The 19,363-nt window shown below is 35.0% G+C and overlaps 1 protein-coding gene across 4 annotated transcripts in view; it reads left to right on the top strand.

The window, feature by feature from the left end:
- YTHDF3 (YTH N6-methyladenosine RNA binding protein F3) overlaps window positions 1-18,714 on the top strand; it is a 37,449-nt gene extending 18,735 nt beyond the window's left edge. For all 4 annotated transcript variants that reach the window (XM_024572012.4, XM_053929516.2, XM_071222252.1 and 1 more), the window contains one exon: window positions 15,631-18,714. In XM_024572012.4, coding sequence (XP_024427780.1) covers window positions 15,631-15,654 — 24 coding nt within the window. In that variant the 3' untranslated portion in view covers window positions 15,655-18,714. The remainder of the gene's footprint in view (window positions 1-15,630) is intronic.
- Window positions 18,715-19,363: the final 649 nt, after the last annotated feature.

The following is a 19,363-nucleotide window of genomic DNA, read 5'->3' as shown; positions in this document are numbered from 1 at the left end:
CATTACTGTTTTGTAATCATACATTCAACAGTGATTTCAGCTTTAAAATTTGACATTTAAATTGTGTTTACTGCCAGTCTTGTTATGTCTAATCCACCTTTGGCATATTTATTTTGAATCTTAACTTCCTTTTTTTAGGCAGAATAATTTGATAATATGTTTATTAAGCCCTCAGTGCAAAAAAGGAAATCTTTCTTTAGCTATGATATGTGAATAGCAGTTTGTCTGGCTATAGAATTTTGGGGTCACAGTCTTTTTATTCAGGCTCTGCTTTATAGTTTTATATTTCTATTACATATATAAATATATTTATAGTTTTATATTATGGAGATGTCTGAGGCCAGCCTAAGTTTTCTTTCTTTTGAAATAGCTGTTTCTGTACATAAAAGACTTTTCTTTATTCTTACAATATAGACCTGTGTGTAAATGTGTATAATATGAGTCTGTCTTAAAATTTTCCTTAATTCTTCGTCTGTAATCCAGGATTTTATTTTTGTTTTATTTTTTCTAATATGAAAATACGTTGAATCTTTGTCCTTCAGTGTCATTGGTTCTTTATTATTTTTTTTCCTGCATTTGGAGAATTTCTTAAATTTGAATTTCCGTGGCATTGATATGATTTGCTTTGTATTGATTTTGTGATTTGTGAGGTTTTGAATCCTACAGTGACATGTTCGCTTATATTATCAGTCTAGCTGCCGTTTACATCTGTTGGTTGTTTTCTTAACTGAATTCCTTGATCCAGATTCCATTTGATTTGGGGGGCACAAAGATGACTGTTCACAGCCTGTTTTTGCTTCCTGTGATGATCACTTTTAGAAACTTCTTTCTCTTTCATATTCTTTTTAACTTGTTTCTTTTATTACATTTACATACAGTAAAATGACAAATTTCCTTTTGCTGCTGCTTTGTAGTCAAGTGCCCCCCTTTCCACTTCCCCTAATTCACTGATCTGTCCTGTCTCTAGAAGGCATTTTCCATAATGTCAGATGAATGAAATTACAGTGTGTAATCCTTTAAGACTGGCTTCTTTCACTCAGCATGATACCTCTTCAATTTATTTGGTTATTTTTGTATATCAAATTTTTGTTCTTTTTAATTATCACTAAGTACTATTTCATTGTATGGATTTACCAGTTTATTCATCAGTTCTTTGGGGGACACCTGGATTGTTTCCACTTTTTGAAAAATGTAAATAAAGCTTCTATAAATATTTGTATATAAATCGTTTTAAAATTTTTTTAATCATAGGGTAAAAATCACTTTTTTGGAGTGTGCAGTTCTGTGAAATATAACACATTTGTATTTGTGTAACCACCACAGTCAGGATATAGACTAGTTCCTGTACAGTTCTGTGAATTTTAACATATTTGTATATTTGTGTAACCACCACAATCAGGATACAGAATAGTTCCATTATTGCTTCAAAACTATTGTACTATTCCTTTGTATTTACATTCTTCCCCCAAGTCTAATATCTGGCAACCAACACCTGGACTCATGATAGTTTTATTAGTATCCTTTTAACTCATTTTGGCTTTTTTCCCCCCTGTCGTCATTGAACAAAGAAGAGGATCGATCATCCAGGTCAGGTATTTGCCCCCAAATAGCGCGGGTGTTTTGTTTTGTTGGTCTTAGTGTTTGTTTGTTTTGCACTTTAATGCTTGGTGTTAGCTGCATGAGATGGGAGAGGCATGATGTAAGTGACTCTACCAGATAAGCAATTCATCAGCCTATGCAGGCAAAGCCAGCACAATGGATAAGCTGGAAGGTGAAATTTGACTTCCCTTTGCGTTTGAAACCACCATGTCAGGAAAGTTTTCCCTGCCTTTTAACACTTGGGTTATCATGTGTCTCTGCCCAGTTTTCTTCCTGGGGCTGTTACCTCTAGTCCAGGTAGAATTCATAGATTTTCATTCGTAGATTTTTAGTATACTTGCACTTGGGCTTTCCAGCAAAACTACTTTCAAAATACTCTTGATATCCCAGTGATGAAGGAAGGGTATGTATTCTAGGTTCTCCTTGGCACTATCCAAAGGACAGATTAGTGGTGTGTTGGTAGGATTCTCTTTACTTGTTATGCTTTTTAATTTTTTAAATAAAAGGAGTTATTTTTTAGCCTTTTCTTTTAATGTAACCCCTTTGGTCTTATTGTAGCTGAAATTCCTCAGAGCTTCTGATATGTGAAGATTACATTCTCTCAGATGCACATCCTTCAGATCTTGGGTAAAGAAGGGTTTCCTAAACAAGACCTAAAACAACACTTAATTATACAAAAATAGATTGATAAAATTCAACTATATTAAAATCTGTTCATCAAAAGATTCTTTAAAGAAACCAAAAAGACATTAGGAACTGGGAAAAATTCGAACACAACTGACCAAAGATTGGTATCAAGAATAAAAAGAATGAAGAACTCCTGTAAGTCAGTTTAAGAAAAAGATATCTAGTTGAAAAGTGGGCCAAGTGATACATGGATAGTCATTTCATGAGAAGAAACAAAAATGGCTGATATGTATATAGAAGGGTATTCAGTTTTAATAATAACAAGAAAAATGCAAATCAAGACTATAATAAAAAAATGTACATTTATTTGGCAAAATTAAGAAATTTGATAGTATCAAGCACTGGAAGACTGTAGATCAACACAATCTCTTATAAAACCGCTGGTGGGAACATTAAATTGACAAAGCCATGTGTGGAAGCACTTTTGCATGTTCTTGTGAAGCTGGACATTTCATACACGCTATAATTCAGTTTTCCTTTAAGATAGATAACTAAGAAAAACTTTCCATGTACCCCAGAAGACAAACAGGAATGTTCTTAGCAGCACAGGCAATAATAGTTTAAAAAAAAAAAGGAACAACCAAAATGTCTGTCAGCAGGAAAATGCTCAAAACACATTGGTGCTATAGTAATATGGTGGAATGATTGAACTGTAGAGACATGCGGGGATATGAGTGAATCTCTTTTTTTAAATCTCTATCTGGATATAATTTATAATTTACTTGTAAGAATAAGGATAGTGTGTAGAATACTAGTGTGCCTTTTATCTGGCTCACCTGTTAACATTTTTCTTGTTTGCTTTATGATTATTTTTTAACAATGTGAGAGTTTTATACATCATGGCTCTTTACCCCCCAAAAGTGTATATATTTCCTAACGTAACTGCAGTATTCTGTTAGCTGACCCACAGTGTCCTGTAAGCCTTTTTTGGGGGGGGAAGGGGGGTTCCAGGTTAAGATCAGGTGTGGGGCCTAGAATAGCCAAAACAGTTTTGAGTACCAACAGTTTTAGAAGGCTTGTACTGATCTGACATCAAATAATTGCCTTTCTCAAATTTGGGGAGAATTTTTTCCTCTGCGTTTTCCTAGAAGTTTTGTACTTTAAAATTTAACATTAAGGTTGACTGTAGTTTTCTTACATTTCTTGTCGTACTGTGTTCATGTTTTTCTTTAAATTCTTGAGCTTGCTTGTGATAGATGAGCACTTTAAAAAGCTAATTCTGTCTTGTCATTGTTGAGTCTTCTGTTGCCTTTTCTTTTTCTTTTTTGTTCTGGTTACTTGGGCAGTAGAGGAATTTCCCAGCTTGCCTCACCAGGAAAGCACCCTGTGGGGGAGCCCACCAGACATATCCTGTCGTGTTATATAAAGCTTACAAAGTCAGGCTGTCTGTTTTATAGTGAGGGGTATAGGTGAAACTTAAAACTGTAGGAGAAATCCATACCAGTTTTTGTAGTATTTGAGTGGTTCTTCACATTTAGATTTGAACACACAATTCTGATATATTTGATAAAATAACATACCAAGCTTGTTGAAAGAACAACCATGACAAACCCACTTAAATATTTAATTCAGAGAGCAGAAGTTAATTTAAAAGACAAAACAAAATTTGATTTGATTTTAGGGAGAATTCATAATGTAAAAAGGAAAGAAAGCCAGAAAATATTCTTGGAAATGAGAACTGTGATGCTCAAAATAAAAAAGCAATGAACAGGCAGTTTAATAAGATGTTCATGTTTTAGATCTAGTTGATGATCTAGGATTTTGAATCAATGAATTTACAAATGTGGAGCAATAGAAAGAAAGAATCAGACTGTCGGGAATTCTCATCTACAGCTCTGGATACTCACATGTAAAATCTGTTTTTGGAGTGGAGGGGATGGAGTACATTACATTATTAAACATGAGTGTCAAATTCTGTGATTGAGGGCAGTGCAAAATTTCAGGTGTATAAGAGCTTAGCCAGAGACCTTTTATGAGAAAGTTACTTGAGCTATTTCAACAGGGTGAAAAAGAAATTCAAGAAAGATAAGACTTAGCTGATTTTACTAGAACAAATAAATTTCTCAATGGCAACTCTAGGTGCATTTTGAATCAGATGGGTCTTTACTGTAAATATAGTATGTGTCAATACTGTAAGCATCTCTGTTCTTTCTGTTAAAAGGCACTGTGGTCTCTGAAGCCTGACAAATGAAATGAGCTCCCACTTGGGAACCACTGACCTTGGAGACGTGAAGGAAGCTAAAAAGAAAAATGCCTAACCTTTCTTCTCAATGGACCATAAGCTAGCTATGTGAGAGCAAGACTTGCTTTTTTTCTCTGCTGAAGCCCTAGTACCTAATGCTTGGCACATAATAGGTGTTTTATAAACACTTGTTAAATGAGTGAAAGCTTAGAAAAATCTTATTTACAGGGAAGTTTGAAGGTCATAGAATTTTTCTTAATTGGTTTAGTTACTGTACTTTAGGAAATATGTACTTGGTCATTCAAGTAAAATGGTTTTTCCGTTGGTAGAAATGGACAATAGTATGTCAGAGATTTAATTCCAGGTAGATAAAATGTTATGAGATGGAGCAGGAAGGAAAGATTTGAGGAAGGGTAAATTTTTGTACTAACTTCCTCATGTTTCTGAAGGTGTAACATAATTGTTTATAGAGATAACGTATCTCTTTAGATAGAAGCAGTTGTGCCTTAAGCATATTAATTAAAGTCATAACAGTCATTAGAACTAAGTATGGCTTCTAATGTAGAGAGGAGGAAGAGAATAAAACATTCAACTGTCATAAATTACTCATAGCTGCAGTGGGAATGGATAGTGTCTCAATTGTTAAATCGAGAAATTTATGTGTTAGTATGCTACTTAAAGTCAGTGACAACCCATCAGAGGAACTTGAAATAGAAAGGGCTAGTGGAGGTTAGGGGGGCTTTTTTTAACCTCAGCTTGATGTTTGTATTGTATTGTGTCTGATGATAAAGCTGGTTTAATTGGAAAATAAAAGAAGGAAAAACAAAGAACTGATAATGTCCTGGGTATATTTGTCCATTATAAAATCAAGTAATCTAAATAGCATTAGATTCTACTTTTGACTAATTAATAATCCTTTCTCTGAAATTGTACTTTTGGTGTACTGAATGTGAGTCATTTAGATCCTGTTATATTCTTTGATTTTCATGAATCATTATTAATCAGAAAACAAAATCTGAGGTGAAATTTTTAGCCCTTTTAATTTTATATAGGAATAAAGTTTCCACTTGCCAGTAATTTTGAGATGCACTTACAAAATATGGCACTTACCTATACCTGTTCTCTCAGAAAGAGAGGGAGCCCTGTAACTTAACGCAGGGACAGGCCAGTCATAATTACAATAAAATCCCTATTAAATAGTTTTAATTCTAGAATATTCTAGGGATATTGGTCATATATGTGATTTTATATTGTCGGATATTTCCAAAGAGTAAATCTTAGTACCTGATAGAATTTTTTTCACAATTGTAGTAACTTTGATTCTGAGATGAGATGATCTTAGGTCTGCCTCAAACTTACCAAGTTTGTGTTGATGTGTAAGAAATTACTTCAACAGTAATTTTACCTGTGACAACAGTTCTGTATGTACAGATACTCCTCGACTTACAGTGGGGTTTCATCCCAGTTAACCTACTGTAAGGTGCAAGTACTGTAAGTTGCAAATGCATTTAATACACCTACACAACATCATAGCCTACCTTAAATGCGCTCAGAACCCTTAATGTTAGCGTACAGTTTGGCAGAATTATCTAAAACAAAGCCTATTTTATAATAATAAATACTCAGCGTAATTTAGTATGCATATTGCTTTTTTATCTTTGTAAAGTCAAAACATTATAACTCAAACCATTGTCAGAGACCATCTCTACTTCCTTTTTCTCAATTAGGACATGTAGTGTAATGCTTCCCTGTGAATCATAGTAGTTCTTAGGTTGAAGTCTCTATTCGATTGCCTTTTGGTAAACTTTTCTATGGTTGTAGTTCTCAGTTAATGAATTGATTATAATACACAGAAACAAATTCAGTATATAAAATCTTGCTTTTCCTTTGATCTTTACTGTAAACTTTGAAAAATGTTTCTCTGGAAAATAAATAGGTTTTAGTCCAGGATGTCTCACACTTGATACCATAAACTTTTATATTACATGGTTAAGTGAGCTTTGATAAAACATTGAGTGATATTTTAAATAGTCAAGATGATTTCATTTTTATTGCAATGATAATCTATTCTGAACTTGGTAAATATTTCTGATAAGCCAGGTGCGGGAAAAGAGGAGATGCTTCAATTAACATTTTATAATGTTGTTTTTATTTTCTTAGATTAATTTTGTTGCCCCCTAGGAGAGTTAATGGTATCTGCGTTATGTTCCAGTGTTGATAAAGAATTTTATGAGGTTTTTAGTAAATGACCTACCAGTAGTTTACTGGATTAATTATGTATCTTTGGGAGATATTTCATACCTATAATGGTATGAACAGTTACTAAACTGATGGTGTTTCAATTATTTCATTTATTTTTCTACAGCAGAAAATACATGATTACTTCAGGAACATACGTATATATTTAACTGTAAGTAATATGAAATAGTTTTGTTTCAGGAAGAAACTTACATTATTGAATTATCTTCCCCATTAACAGTTTATTTTAGAAGTGTGACATATAATTCTTAATTCAGAAATTTACTAGCCAGTCATGTGCATGTGTTTCGATCAGCAGTGGACTGCACATATAACGGTGCTATCATGAGATTATAGTAGAGCTGCATTTCCTGTTGTAGTGTGGAGCCAGCCTGTCCTTGTACTTTGGACGTATTTTCAGACTGTAATGATGTAAAGCATAGATAAATTTTATTTTTAACATCAGTTTAATTCTAAAGAGACCCCTTTGTTCCAGAGTCGGTGGAACCAAAAACAAATTTCCCAAGTTAGGCTATTGAGTTCTTAGTTCTATGCCCTTTCCACGTTAGACACCTCCTCCCCTCTTTTTTATGAATACCACAAAGCTTGTTCCTTAATATGACCGCTGCTCCAGCATGTAATACCCAGAACACACTGCCATGGCAATCCCCTGTGTTCCTTTATCTCTCCATCTTGATTTGTTATTAATCCTCAGGCCACCTTTCACTCCCTCCTGATGGTCACTGTTACGGTGCCTTAGTTGATTTCTTGGTATTGCTGATCAATCCAGTCCATATCCCTGTTCATGGAGCAGCATAGACCGCTTCCATGTTTTATTTCTGACCCTGTCAGAACGAAGCAGGGGGAGGGCTTATGGGACAGTGTTTGTAGTGTCCACGGTGGTGTATAGTAACACCCTAGACCTTCACATTCACTTACCGCTCACTCACTGACTCGCCCAGAGGAAGTTCCAGTCCTGCAAGTTCCATTCATAGTAAGTGCCCTGCACAGGTGTACCATCTTTCATCTTTTATATTAAATGCCTTTTCTGTGTTTAGATATACAAATATATGCCCTCGTGTAATAATTGCCTGCAGTATTCAGTACAGTAACCTGCTGGACAGGTTTGTAGCCTGGGAGCAGTAAGCTAGATCATATAGCTTAGGCGTGTAGTAGGCTATACATCAGGGGTCCTCTAACCCTGGGCCTCGGACCGTACCAGTCTGTGGCCTCTTGGGAACTGGACTGGGAGGGAAACTCACCTGAGTTCTGCCTTCTCTCTGCTCCTGAAAGTTGGGGACCACTGGGCTATACCATCTAGGTTTGTATAAATGCACTGATATACATGACAAGTTCACCTCATGACATGCTTCTCAGAACTTATCTCCATTGAACTTTGTTTATATATTACACTCTAATTTCTGAGTGAAACTGACATTACTGTTTCTTGGCAGGAAACTTGACAGGTATGTTACTTCGAGTGTCTTATACTTTTGACAGTCAATATTGAAATAACAAGACTATCATCTATGATAAAAGACTAGGATCTAAAAAGCAACTAGTGGACAGTTTCACTTGTGAACAACAATCTGAAATGTAATCATTTTATCGTTTTCATTTTATTGTAAAAACTCCAAAATCTGGCTTTAAAGTAGAATTACATATGGATTCCTTTGCTTTGGCTCCAAGCGCTGCTTACCAGGTCCCAGGTCAGTTTTTTTTTTCCCTGAGAATTCTAGCACACGTCTAGTCAAACTATAGTGCCACATCGAGTATTCCCTTGTTCATTCAACAGATAAATACTAAAAGTTACTAAAGATAAATAACCCCCCTCCATTTTTAAACTCAGTCTGCTTAGAGAGACAAACATAATTTCTCTCATTTTTATAGTTCGTAGTTTTGAGGGCCAGCATGTCTCTTGCCGAATTTCTTGCTAAGTATATTTTTACTGTAATTGCATTTTCAGTTTTACTTCCCAGTTGGTTTATAGAAATGTCCTATGTCATGTGACTTTGTTAAATTCACTTAATAAAGTCTAGTAGTCCTAATAGAACATCTAGGGTTTTCTACCTAACAATCATGTCTGCAAGTAGAGACCACTGATTTCTTTCTGATCTTTGTGCTTTTTTTTCCCTTGCAATTTTATTTTTCATATAGTGTTACTTAAACATGAGATTAAGTGTAAACTCTAAAACCAAAATAATACAACACATTAAAAAGAATTAGTGTATTAAGTGATACTATTTGTGGAAATAAATCACAGCTCAAAACATGAGTTAGTCCTAAGCCTTAGAACTGTATCCCTACTGTCATTTGGACACTTAGACTAACACGTGCGCGCCATTTGAACTTCTTTCCAACTCTCCCATTTTGTAGTTACCTTGGAGACTAGTTGACCTTTAGTTGATAGTATATATTACTAGACTACATCTATTTTCTCGAACTTGAATAATACTTTTGTTTATAAATTTAAGCACTAGGATCTTCTAAAGCAGTTGTAGTGTGCTCATGCTGAGGATCAAGAATGTGACACTCTTGATTAAATGGAAGCCTAAGTTCAAAGAGCTGACTTCCAAAAACAACCTCCAAAGGGTAATGGTTGTCTGTTCCCTTGATTATTTTTTGGTTTAAATTTTGCAGTGCAGAATTGGTCTGTTTTCTGTACAATTTTTGTCCTTTGCTCTCAATGGGAAAGGGTCCGTCATGTTGGGACAGTGCATGTCGTGCTTGTCTCAGTGTTTTAGCCCTTCAGTGGCTCTGGACAAATATGTAGGTTTTTGAACAGCTATCAGTTTTATCCACCCAATACACCCCTTGTTCTGCTCTCTAGCACGAATTTTTCCAGTCCTGTCAGCCAGCCTATGCAGATTTCATTTCTGGTAAGTCATTAAGTTTCCTGAAGAATTGAATTTATTATATGTTTTAACTTTTGTCATCTGTTCATCTATAGACTTAGTCTTTTTGAAAATGCACACCTTCTTCTTTTAAACTTTAAAAATATCTGATACTTTACTGGTTTTAACTTGGGCAGAATCTAACACATAAACAATAAAAAGAGTAGCAGGGCAGCCATTAAAATAACTATGCCCTGTAGAACATATGTGTATTTCATATTTCTGCAGCAATACGATTATTTGGGAGTTGATTTTTCTAACTTTATTAGGGTTTTTTATTAAGTAATTTTGTTGCAAAGATAATGTAGTCAGTTTCTGTATGTTGTATATTTATAGTTTTTCCTAATATTAACATGTTACATAATTATAGTGCACTTATCCAAACTAAGAGATTAACTTTGGTATAATAATCTTTATTAAACTACAGACTTAAACAGTTTTTTAGTTGACATCCATTATATTAGTTAGTGATTAGACACTTATATAACTTAAGAAGGTATGTAAATGTTCCAAGGTTTGGAACAGCAGCTTTGCATTTAGTTGTCCTGTCTTCTTAATGCTGTGACGGTTTCTCAGTCTTTCCTGGTGCAGACTGACGTGGTGGGATTTGGGGAAGAATACCACGTACGTTATGTGTCTTTCTCGTCCGATTGTACATAACTTATTGCTGGTGATACGGACTTTGATTACTTCATTCAGTTTGTGTTTGCTCGGATTCTCCAAAGGAAACGTCTTTTTTTCCCTCTATGCATACTCTGTTCTTTGAAGCAAGTTACTATGTCCATCCTACACTCTAGAGGAAAAAAATTAAGCCCTACCTTATGCAGGGAGGTGTATCAAAGAATTTGTGAATTTTTTATTTAACACATCCATTCTTTCTTTTTTCTACTTCCAAACTACTCATTTGTCTTGGATCTATTCTTCAGTTCTCTTATTTTTGTGTATGTGATTTCTAACTTCTTTTTTTCATGCTTTGTAATTTGGCATAGTTCTTGCGCCTAATATTCTACTTCCCAAATGAGGCAGTGACCATTTCCCCCTTTAATTCCTCTACTGAAATTTTTAATTTGAAAATCAGATGTCTAAAGAAGCGAAGGTCTTTGTTTTTGTGACATTTAGATCTCAAGTGCCTGCTTTTGCTTTGTTTGGTTTTTTCCTCCCCAAATACTTCCTCCTTTAGCAGTTCTATTGTATTGTTCTGAGTGATTATTCTCATCTTCTTTCTCAGTGGTTTGTTTTCTTAGAAACACGGTTAACTTTTCCCTGGTGGCTCATTTGTGAACAGGTCCTGGTTAATGAAAACTGAAATACTGCTAATGGTGATAAACCTACTGTTGATTAAAGGAATATGTTGTTTTTATCTGTAATGTTAAGAGCAAACTGTTGGCCCCTCTGAAGGCACTGAGGAAAATTTTGTTTTCTGGCTCTTGTTTGCTCTCCTGTTAATAAGCTCTGGCAAAAAAAAAAAAGAAAAAAATAAACACGTTGGTTGGCAAGTGAACTAACTTCTGGAGTTTACTTCCACAGGCCAATTTCAATTTCTGGGTCTCAGCCTTGGGATGGTCTGTTGATCTCCAGTGCCTTTGTTCAGCCCAGGGTGAGGAGGAAGCACTATGTCAGAGACTCAGAAGCACTCAAATCTCAATCTGTCTCTATTAGGCCTAGCTCTATTAATGAAAAATGACCCCTCTGCAAATTGCTTTTTTGAATTGTCAATCATTAGTAAAAGAAAAGTTGAGTTCTGTGAAGTACTTTGGAAACTGTGTCATAGACTTGTACATATTGGAAGTGCCTCATTCTGAATCATCAGTAGAGGCTTAGTCCTTCACCAGGTGCACAGGACTATGGCTCCTTTTGTGTAGGTTAGCTTTCCGTTCTCCCTGTGTTACCAACAACACAGCAAGAGGTGTAATTATGAAGTTGGCTGTGTAACACACCTGTTTTAAAGCAGCTGTATTGCCCTGGCCAGTGTGGCTCAGTTAGTTGGAGTGATGTCCTGTAGACTGAAAGGTCATGGGTTTGATTTCCGGTCAGGGCACATACCCAGGTTGCAGGTTCGATCCCCAATTCAGAAGGCAACCAATTGCTGTCTCTTGCACCAATATTTCTCTCTCTACGCTTCTTTAAAAAGCTATGAAAATATATCTTTGGGTGAAGATAAAAAAATAAAAGTTAAAAAAAAAAAGCCATGATATTGACTGTAGACTTCTGGAGTACTTGAGGTTTGTTGATGGACATTTTTACACCTGAAGACTATCAAATTTGTATACCCATCCTGGACCTTTCCTCTTACCTCCAGATTCATGTATCCAGTTGCCTGCTTGATAGCTTCACTTAGTTGTCTAATAAGCATCTTAAATTTAATAGAATTCATTTCTTTGCCTACCCCAAACTGTCTCCATCCTGCAGAGGGTACCACTGTTCCTCCAGTTTAGGCCACGACTACTGGACTCATTCTTTGTTCTTAATACTTTTCTTTCTTACCCATATCTGATCAGTGTCAGTAAGTGTTGTTGACTCCACTGTTAAAATGTATCCCGATTCCAAGCACCTCCACTAACTCTGCATTTTTCACCCCAGTCTAAGAGTCGCTGCTTCTGTGCTAGCCTTCTTACTGGCCTTCTTGCTCCCCGCCATGCTCTTCTACACTCTGTTACCAACAGAACAGCCAGTAAGAGGTCCTTGGTGACAAGTGAGACTGGAATGTTATTTTATTCATGCTTTTCTTGACAATGTTAGTATCAAAAGTATTGCTAACCTCAAAATATATCAGGAAATAGTTGCTCTTTTTCTATTTCTATTTCTGGAACAGGTATAAGTTCAGAATTACCTAATTATCAATTCTGGGACAGTTAATCAAATGCATCTGTAAAACCATATGAGCCTGGTGGCTTTTTTGCTTGGAGTGGATTTTCAGTTGTTGATTAAACTTTTTTAGTTATAAGTCTTATTCAATTTGTTTTGGTAAATTGTATTTGGTAAATTGTATTTTTAAGTTGTCCATTTTGTCTAAAACTTTTTTGCATATTGACATTAATAGTGTTTTTATTTTATTTATTTTTACATGTTCACTTTTCTTTTATTTCTGTTTTTTAAAAAATCCTCACCCAAGGATATGATGATTGATTTGAGAGAGACACAGAGAGAACATAGATCAGCAGCAGCCTCCCGTAGGTTGCCTGGCCAGGGGTCAGACCCGCAGCTTTTTGGTGTACAGGACAGTGCTCCAGCCAACTGAGCCACCTGGCCAGGGCAGTTACGGTTTTACATTTTTAGCTGTATTTGTCTTCATGATATCGTTTATGCTAATTTTTTAACTTATTTTTTCCAGAGATTTATTTCTACTGTTGGGTTTTTTCCCCTACTCCAGCTTTCAGTTTTAGTCCTTCGGTTCTCTTTTACTACTTTATTCTGTGTTTTTCTGCCAGGGTCTTCTTTCATTCCTCCTACTCTGAGGGCTTACTGCTACACATTTTCTAACGTTGAATTGGAGGATGAGCTCAGTACTTTCTAGCTTTTAAAAAAATTCTGCATACATAGATATTTAAGTGCATTGGAGGGACTTAGATGGAACATTTTTATTATGTACTGATGTAAAAATGTTTTAGATTTCTCTTAGGACTTTTGGAGCAGACTATTTGGAGTGTGTTTTAGAATTTCCACATGTGGGTAAGGTTTTTTTGGTTGGGATTATCTGTTTTGCTTCTAAAATTTATGTCAGAAAATGTGATCTGTATGATACTGACTCCTTGGCATATAGTCACTTTCTGGGGTGGTTCCGTGTGTACTGTCATAGTTAGCTGTTTCCTGGGTTCCGTATATTTAACCTGTATCTTTACTGACTTGTCTGCTGTGCTGATTACCAAGAGAAATGTGTTCAATTCTCTTGTTATAATTAGAAAACTCAGGTTTTCTTTGTAATTCTGACAACTTTTAATATATGTAAAGTTGTAATTTTAGTTAAATACTCTACTAGCTTTTAAAAACATGTTTCTTATTCTCAGTATGTGGTGGTGATTTTATCTCCAACAGTGGTTTTCCCCTTGAAATCCATTTGTGTTATAGTAATAAGGTGGTATCAGTCTTTGGTTTGCTTTTCTTACTCTTAACTTTCCTGTGTTCTTATGTTTTAAATTTCTTATAAATCGTGTAACTGGATTTAGAGGTTTTTTTTAAATCTGAGGTATTGTTTTTTGTTTTCATTGATGATTCTACATTTTTTGACTGCTTGAGGTAAATGTATATTTTTGCCATCTTATTTTGTGCTTTCTAATTAACCTAGGTCTTTCATACTCCCCCTTACTTTTTCTGCCTTGTTTGAAGTTTCTTTTTATTTTCATCTTTTTTCGTTCACTGAGTTAGAGGTTATGTATTTCATACATAGATGTCTTATATGTTTTATAATCTGTATATTTTATTGATTATTGGAATGTGTAGTTGATTATAGTTCAAACTGAAACAATATCTCTTTTATTTAAATAGTACATAACCCTCATTTGTATAAATGATCCTCTCCCTGGAATTAAACCTCTATTTTTGTCTAACTTATCCTTAAGTAGTGTTGCTTTTGTTTCTGTAATTTTGGGGCTCTTCGTGGAGTTAATGAATTTTTCTAGTATAGATCAGTCATTGTATGGGGAAGGATGAGCAGTGTGCTGTTACATCCTCCTGCTTCATCTATAATTCTGGTTTTTATCAAGCTATTCAAAGCAGGCTTTGGTATTTCTCATACAAATCTGTTTTCTTCTTCTGAGAACTAAACCTTATGTTTAGGCTGTTTTTTTTTTAAAGCTTTAGAGCCTTTGTAAAGTTAGATTAAGTTTCCTGGTACCAAATTTTTTTGTTGTTTTCCGTTCTTTATGTTGGATTTTTGGTTTTGCTTATCCTTTTGAAACATGATTAATTGCTAGCTCTTTTTTGTTTTGTTTTGTTTTTTCTTTAGTTTCAGAATATGTCACTGATCCTATGTGTCTATGAAATAATATTATTTGTAGTTATGTAATAGGGCATTTACTTACTAGCTTTCTATATTAAATACTGCTACTCAGGTTCTAGGATTATATTAAAATGAAAAAAGAAAGGAATTTATTAATTTAAAGTTCTGTAATTTTCTGATGGTATCTCAGAGTACAGGAAACTAATTTGACAATTTTTAAAGTGCATTCTTATTTATTATGGGACATGAAAAACAAACTGGGAGTAGTGAAAACAGAGTCTCACACTGTGGTAAACACAGTGGCTTTCGGAGTGTGGTTCTTGGACCAGCAGTATTAGGGTCACCTCTGAACTTGCGGGAACTGCAAACTCACAGGTTCGGCTTCAGATTTTGGGGGCCCAGTGTTTCCACAAGCCGTCCAGCTGATTCTGCATGTTGTGAAAGTTTGAGAACCACTGAATTACACACTAAAACAAAATGGTACAAACAGACCATAAGATGCCTTCGATTGAAAGATAGAAGTTTTGTAGGTACTGTAAATATATTTGGTTAATAAACGGGAGAACATCACTTGTTCACCTTTTTTGTTCAAGGTGTTTCTACTTTCTTAGAAGGAATTGTAATGTTTCCTGATGTGGAAAGTTATGCTGAATGTGAGAATATGATACGGAGGAAATTTGTGATTCAAAGTATTTTTTCTGTTAACACTGAGAATTACCCTTTCGTCGTAACCTACCTGAGCCAAAAGTTTTGAAATTGCTACAGAGCTTCCTTTTTCTTCTCTTTGATACCTTACTGTCAGAAAGTCATTGAAAGGGCTAAAGGATGTTGGCTGTAATCTCACCTTCCCCAAAATGCTGTGTGAAAATAGGGCTATGTAGAAGGCCTTTACTGTCTGGGAATAAGAGTTGGAGTTTTTCATTTTGAAAGGTTTTGTGGTAATCTTCCCACTGTGGTGTGTATAGGTAATAGTAAACCAGTTTTAACTAATTACGTGAATTAGTGTTTAAGAACCTTTTATGGAGATGGTTTACATTATATGTAAATACAATTTAAATCTTTATATAGTGACGGTATTTTTGTTTTTCTTTCAGGAGAGAAATAGAAACAAACAATAACCATATGAAGATGTCCTGTTAGAGTTACAACACTAATGATGTAGACTCTGGAAACGCCTAATAAGTCAAAGAAGACGTTATTAAAGCTTTTTTTCTGCTTAAAGTGACATCTTTGAACTCTTTAACACAGAATTGACTCTCGTAATGGTTTTCATCAACGCATCTGCCCTTATACTCTCACCAAACACACTTGAGAACTGTAACTTCGTCAAGCACTTTCTGTCCTGAAGCTTTTACCAGTATCTGCTGTCTTTTGTAATTATGCATCCTAGCTAAGGCACAGAAGACTGAATGAATGCAAGGATTCATTAACTCTTTGAATTTGTTAAATACTAACAGTTAACCATTAGAAGTGGTTCAATGATGTAAGAGTCACACTGCTTCAACTTTTCTTTGTTGTAGTTTTTAAATTGTCGATTTTTAGCTATTTGACAGATTAAAAGCAAAATAATCATGCCATATTTAGTCCTGGAGTTCAAGTCTAAATGTTTATGTGAAGAATTATTGTAGTAAACTTTTAATATGGCAAAGCAACCTTAAGCTCTATTTTAGCCAAATGAAACATAACCTGAGATTATATTAGAACATTACCCTTGTCTTTAACCTGTTTGGTGTAACAGAACGTTGATATGCAGCTTGGTGGGCTGCACCAGTTAATGCACATTCTTCTCCCTCCCTGCCCCCCTCATATGTACACTGAAAAATGTGCATTTGTCTGAGGAATTATTTTGTTTGCTACCACTTAATGAATCTCAAAATTTTGAGTAAATGTACCTCAGTCTAATCAGACTTTTTATGACCTTTATAACACTTAAAACCCTTAATTCCTATTTCTGGGTGTTTGCGAGCCTGATTGCTATCATGAAGTAAAAATTTATTACTCTAGGTATTCACTAGCTAAATAAACATAGTTCTCGTTTAGCAAGCATATACTGTTCCTCAACTGTTTTCTCCAGCTTTTGCAGTGTCCTGGCATCCTTAAAATACTTTGAAAATATGGCCTTGATCCATGGATTAAATCAGTATCTAAGTGAATGTGTTGATGTTTTATTGATCAGATCTATATAAATGGGAATACAGCATATATCTGGGTATTCTTATAGTTATCTTTTTAACATCTTATTTTTCTCATTAATTACATATCAACATTAATTTTGTATCTTGAAGCAAATTGATTTTGTATAAATTAAATGTGTCAAGCATCTGTATTAAATGATTTGATGGCATACAGTCGTGAAGATAATGTACTGTCCCTTATATTGTTCCAAAAGGAGAAAGCTGTGTCGAAAGATACGAGAGGGGTGAAAAGAGCAATACAGTAGATTTGAATACCGTGGTGTTTTGCATTACTCCATTTATGTTTACATCATGTTTAGAAACCTTTTCATTTACATCTTTGATCACATCAGTTCAAAATTTAGTGACATTTCTTTGAGGCTTTCATTTATATAATTTTTTGTACAATATTTTCTTAAAATGTACAAATACTGTATTCAAGTGAAATAAAATGCAGTATTTGTAGATAATCGTAGCTACTTCACAGGTCTTTGGTAGTTCCATTGTAGTTATGTCAGTGTTTACTGAAGGGAACATTAAAATATTAATGGTATATTACAAAATAAAGACTTTCTTAAAGGAAAGTTGCACCTATTTTACCTTTTTAAGAGTAAGCCATGAAATCTATCTTGTAACATGTCTCTTAACTATTTATAATAAAAATTGGCATTTGGGTATAGTAACCACAGCAACGTTCTACATCCCTAAGATTATATAGGTAGGACATGTCAAAGATGACTGTTGTCACTCTGGAGGTCCTATTAGAGAAAACTGTAAAGGGTGACCTCATAGAAAGGATCTGAGTCCTGGCTCTGAGGTTCTCTTTTTCTTGGTGCTTTATTAGCAACTCTGAATATTTTTATAAAACTAGTTACATTTTAAATGGATTGAAACTTGTTTGATTTGCCTTTGGTCTCTATGTAAGAAGTGTCACGGAAACACTCGGCAGGCAGGCCGATTGCCACAGCAGACTCAGAAACGTCCGGTGTGATTGAGTGGTCTGCTCATCCGGAGGAGTACATCCCAGTGCCTTTACCTGGATTTCTAACATTAAGTGAAATGGGTGCAGCATTCCTTTGGAAATAAAAACTTTACAATCAGTAGTTTTTCTTCATTTACGGTTTTTTCAGAGCACCTACTTTCTCTTCCTCCTTGGTCTGTCAATGCGTATATTGCGAATATTTTTCCTCTAAGTGAAATCATTATCACAGGTTGTCTCAATAGCACAACTAACTGAATGTTTCTTAACTGTAGGGACCAAAAGGGAGAGAACCTGGGCTCTACAGCAGGAAACACGTAATCAAATGTTTGAATAATCACAAATTAAGACATGATTGGCCCAGTAAATTTTTTGCTTAATGTTTTTCCAAGATCTGGTTTGAATGTTTCTTATTAAAGTTATCTTATGTGGGTATTTTATTTCGAAAGGTATAATAGTTTGTATATTTAACAGTAAGGGGAAAAATGTAACCAAAATTAGTATTCTTTCTCTATACTTATTGGTACTTGAAGATTCCTTTCAAAAGAAACCCCAGCCTTTTCCTCATTTCAATACCTAATTCCTCATTTTAACTTAAGTGATCTTTCTAATTCAAAGGCTGTGTTCTTTTTGAATACCATGCATGGAGGTTAAGCTGATGTTAAAACAGTTTGCAATAAAAAAAATCAGCTTAAGTCATTTAATCATTTCAAGTGCATTCTGCATCCTGTAAAAGTAAGTTTGAGAAAATTAAGAAATTGTGTTTTCATTAAGTTTTGCATATCTTTTGTTATGCCATGTAAATTCCCTTCTTTTTCATGTGATTACAGAAAGGTTATGATAAAATGATTAGTTAATTTACATTCACTTGTAGCAATTACATGAGAATTTGAATTTTGTCGTGTTTGGGTTTGTTCATTCCTGTGAATGATGGTACAGTTGGGTGAGATTTTCTGTTATGGTACCCAAACTCACCATTTGGTCCTCTTTAATCTTTGAGGGTTTCAATAAAAATTGTTCACTCATATCTGCGTTCTTTCCATTTTATCTTTATAAATATGTGCTATTGGCTAGAAACGTAACATTTTTGTAGACTCTATTCTGGATTTTTTGACATATCTTTCAGGCACAGGTAGATTATATCACTTGTTTTAGATGGCCATTAAATTAAGTGGGGAAGTTAAAGAAAGGGAGGGTAACAGTTTATCCTAATCTGTACCCATTTAAGTGATTTTTTTGAATTACAACCTCTTAATACTAAACTTAGAGCCAAAGAGAAAGAGGCCTGTGTATTTTCAGGTAATAGGAGGAAGTAGTATCGCTGGCTGTCTAGTAACCCTGATACCCCGTTCTTGGTACTAAGGAATGCTTTTCTGGCCATCTGTACATTGTCCTTTGCGATAGAACTACGTGGATAGGATCGTGGTGACTCCGGATGGTACACTGATTATTTCTGGGTTTCCTAAGGTACGGGGGGGAGGGGGGACCAGAGATTATAGTTTCTGTGATGTCAACCTGCCAGGTGCATACAACACTGTTGACCTGTGACTGGGGCAGAGTTTTACAGAGTCACGCAAGTGCCCCACACTGCACATCATCAGAAGCCTCCGTGTTACTAGTCACATCATGAGAGGGTTTGTGTCTCAGCACACTTACAATTTCTAGTTGGGACCC

Source organism: Desmodus rotundus, chromosome 8, assembly GCF_022682495.2.
Source record: "Desmodus rotundus isolate HL8 chromosome 8, HLdesRot8A.1, whole genome shotgun sequence".
Classification (NCBI taxonomy): Eukaryota; Metazoa; Chordata; class Mammalia; order Chiroptera; family Phyllostomidae; genus Desmodus; species Desmodus rotundus.
Note: the sequence above shows the minus strand (reverse complement) of the source record. Positions and strands in the feature narration are given on the sequence as shown.